The 3,554-nt window shown below is 38.8% G+C and overlaps 1 protein-coding gene across 1 annotated transcript; it reads left to right on the forward strand.

Moving 5' to 3' along the window:
- Positions 1–412: 412 nt before the first annotated feature.
- LOC138594930 (GTPase IMAP family member 7-like) lies at positions 413–3,342 on the forward strand. The gene is made up of 3 exons (XM_069666220.1): positions 413–460; positions 1,763–1,877; positions 2,309–3,342. The coding sequence occupies exons 2-3, from the start codon at positions 1,784–1,786 to the stop codon at positions 3,130–3,132; spliced, it is 918 nt and encodes a 305-aa protein (XP_069522321.1). The 5' UTR covers positions 413–460; positions 1,763–1,783; the 3' UTR covers positions 3,133–3,342.
- The last annotated feature ends 212 nt before the right edge of the window (positions 3,343–3,554 follow it).

The raw sequence follows: 3,554 nt of genomic DNA on the forward strand, positions 1-3,554 counted from the left end.
AAAGGATGTGTCAAGCAAATAACTTGAATCCTATCTGTGCTGGAGTGATGCTAAAATCTAGTTACAAATTAAAAAGCTGGGGAAAAAATATGAACTGGCGGTTTAGTGGAAGATTAAGTTTCTGTTCTTACATGAAAAAGACATTTAACAAATTAAACATTAACTGTGATTGTGTCAGGGGTGTCAATGCAAAAGAAATCTAGACAACAAAACACACGCACACACTTTCAGAACCTGAGTCTGTATGCTATTCCTCCGGTGACCAGTGGATGGCTCCCTCCTCCTGTATTGTGCTCAGTGCGTGTGTGCTGTCATTGTTTTCAGCACTGTCTTTCAGGGAAATGAAACTAGAGGCACAAAGTGAAAGTGATTTGAAAAGTAGGTGTGCTCTGACTGACGTGCTATAAAAGAATCCCTCCACCTGTCAGCACACCGTACAGCCGAGGACACACTGTTACAGGTAGGTTAAAAAGAATTGAATGCAGGAAGAATGTTTTATGGTTACTAGTCAAACAGCACACTACCTTGCCTGCCGCCAGGGAGGAGAGGAAGGTTGACTCTGCAACTGTAAATAATAGTTAATATCGGCCAATGTAACGAACACTGTTTACCTATCACTTTAGCTGTCTGTTCGCCATATCCAGGTGTGGTTTCGGTATTTGTTTTCCAGGTTTCGGGGGTTGGGCTTATTAGAAAACTATCTTGTTTCCTTGTTTATTCGAAACTTTGAGTACAGGGAAATACAGAGAAAGACGGGGGGTGGGGGGGGACTTTTCTGTTAGTGATCGGGCTTTTACTTTTAAAATGATCCCGGAAGTGTTAACGAACTTTATATTCATGTGACACATTCTACAGGTAGAGACATTATTGTGGTCAATATGACCCTCCACATGTCATTTTCACAATGTATTTTCGCGCTGCTCGTGGTAAGAATAGGCGAGCCTCCTATTCTCTAGATTTGCGTCTATTGACCTCCATGGATACGTCATGAGGTCAAGAAAAGGTGTGAGGAGAATTGAGAATTCTGGAGTAAGGAGAAGACGACTACACTGAGCGGATGCGACTTTTATTAAAAGATGATGGACATTTCTTATCGTGTTGTTTCATGCACTCATAAAACCGTGGATAACTCACTGAAACAGTACGGCCTTTTAGTAGCAACAGTCTGAAACACACACAGCTGAAGTAACATAGGCTATCTTAACGTGCACTTACAACTTCTGCAGCCTATTTAAGATTAAATTAATGTTTTTTAAAATCACTTATTTTACTGTATTTATGTTGTAAAATTGTATTCTGTTTTGTTGTTTCTGTTGTTTGTAAAATCTTATTCTATCTTTTATCTTTTACCTTATTTGTATTAATTTGACCATAGTCTACACTTGTTCTGTCTTACTATAAGCTTGTTAGTCATGTTTGAAGCACGCAAAATTGAAAACTAACAGACTTCACCATCACAGATGATTATTTTCCTTTATCATATTGATTCACTGATTAATTGGAGGTGCGAATTAATAAAAAAGGAAAATAAGTTACCAAAGGTGAAGTGAAATGTGGTCATATTTAGAATGTTTCCCACCCTCCCCTTTATTGATCCACATGAAACATATGTTTGATTGTTTGACAATAAGCCGAAATGAAAAGGAAGCGTGCAGTGTGAAGCCGCAGAACAGCATAGGCCTACTTAATTAACTCTGTTATATTTTTCATTGATCCATGTTTGATAGATTTTCTTTCCTTCTTTTTTTGGGGACACTTTTAGACGGATATTGCTGTTACAGAGATGTTACGAGTAAAAGCTATGATTCCCGGCGGCCTCCTGCTTGTGCTGGTGACATTATGTGTTCAGACTGCCCACTGCCAAAGTCAACACAGAGGTACGTGATGTACAAGAAATAAATGTCACTGACTCTGCAGCAGTGTCATGAGAGAAGAGTGGAGAGTTATCAGACAAGTCCAAAAAAAAAATATAGTACACACACATACAGATACTGGCAGATGCAGCTATCCAAGATGGCGCCGCGGATGGTTGTTTTGTCTATATCCTGCACATCTGTACAGTTTTTAATTCTACCTGTTGTACATATTTTGTATGATATGTATTGTTTTTTATATTTTTATCCTTATTGCCTATTTTCTATCTTATTCTATTTAAGTCTTTTACTTATTGTTATTCTAGTTCTGTGTTAATTCCTTGTATGTGTAAACCTGATTCTAATGTACTGAAGGCAGACTGTTTTGTGCAAAATATTTGACAATAATAAATAATAATTGAAAATAATTGACACCAGTGTGTTTTTTAACACAGGTTCTAAATATCCGGAAGACCTGAGGCTCATTCTGGTGGGAAAAACGGGATCAGGAAAGAGTGCTTCTGGGAACACCATCCTGGGGCATGAAGCCTTTAAAAGGGATATTTCACCCGAGTCTGTTACTAAAGGCTGCCACAGAGAAGAGGTACAAGATGGTGACAGGAACATTGTTGTCATCGACAGCCCAGGGCTGTTTGATACAAACCGAACAAAAGAAGAAGTGAAAGGAGAAATTGAGGAGTGTATTATACAGTCGGTTCCTGGACCTCATGCTTTTCTGTTAGTGATCAGTCTGAAGGCCAGATTCACTGAGGAGGAGAAGGCATCTGTGAAGTGGATCCAGGACAATTTTGGCGAACAATCTCCGACCTATACAATAGTCCTGTTCACACATGCTGACTTGCTAGAGGGTAAATCGTTGAAAGAATATGTGTCAGAGAGCAGACATCTACAAAAGCTGATCAATGAGTGCGGAGGAAGATACCATTCGCTCATCAATGACAGAAGGCAAAGCATAGGGCAGGTCCGAGAGCTTCTAGATAAGATAGAAAAAATGGTGGACTTCAATGGAGGAAACCATTATACCAATGAGATGTACCAGAGAGCCCAGGAGGAGTTGAAGAAGAGGGAAGAGGAGAAGAAGCAAAGAATGAAGGAAGAGAAAGAGGAGGAGGAAGAGATTGCTAGATGTAAAATAGTGCTTGCTGGTGTGCTGGGACTTGTTGGAGCAACAGTTTTTGTCCCCGCATATGTTGTAGCTCTTTTAGCCGGAGCATTTGGAAGAGAGGCTATGTATTGCTTTAAAAAAGTGTATATGTAGTTTCAGGACTTTTGACAAAAGAAAATGTGGAAGAGGCATTAAAAATGGTTAAGCCTTTATAAGGTAGTAGTCTCTACTACGATACCTTTTAAAGTGAAACTGAAATATCAGAGTGTATGTTCTGTTTGTTACTGGGAATCAGGGATATACTACAAACGCTTCTCTAAATACGGTTGTCAGGGATTAAAACATTTTTTAAATAAATCCTAAAGTTCAGTTTACTTCTCCTTGTTTTCATTGCTTATTTACTTTATTTATTAACTTATTTATTGAGGTTTTGTTTACTCTAGCTTTTATGGCTTCTTTTATGGTTCACTGTTTACTCGTATGTCGCACAGACCAGAACATTATTTCACAGACAGAACTGCAGATCACAGACTGTGTTAACAAATGGATTTAACTGCTGCGACATCACCCATTGG

The sequence above is a fragment of the Semicossyphus pulcher genome, unplaced genomic scaffold (genome assembly GCF_022749685.1).
Source record: "Semicossyphus pulcher isolate SPU_LCO1_2020_fin unplaced genomic scaffold, fSemPul1.0.p SCAF_17, whole genome shotgun sequence".
NCBI lineage: Eukaryota > Metazoa > Chordata > Actinopteri > Labriformes > Labridae > Semicossyphus > Semicossyphus pulcher.

Excerpts from the sequence above, each read along its gene's own strand:
- LOC138594930 (XM_069666220.1), top strand. The coding sequence starts at position 1,784 with ATGTTACGAGTAAAAGCTATGATTCCCGGCGGCCTCCTGCTTGTGCTG. Across the intron at positions 1,878-2,308 it reads CTGCCAAAGTCAACACAGAG|GTTCTAAATATCCGGAAGAC; the intron begins GTACGTGATGTA and ends TTTTTAACACAG.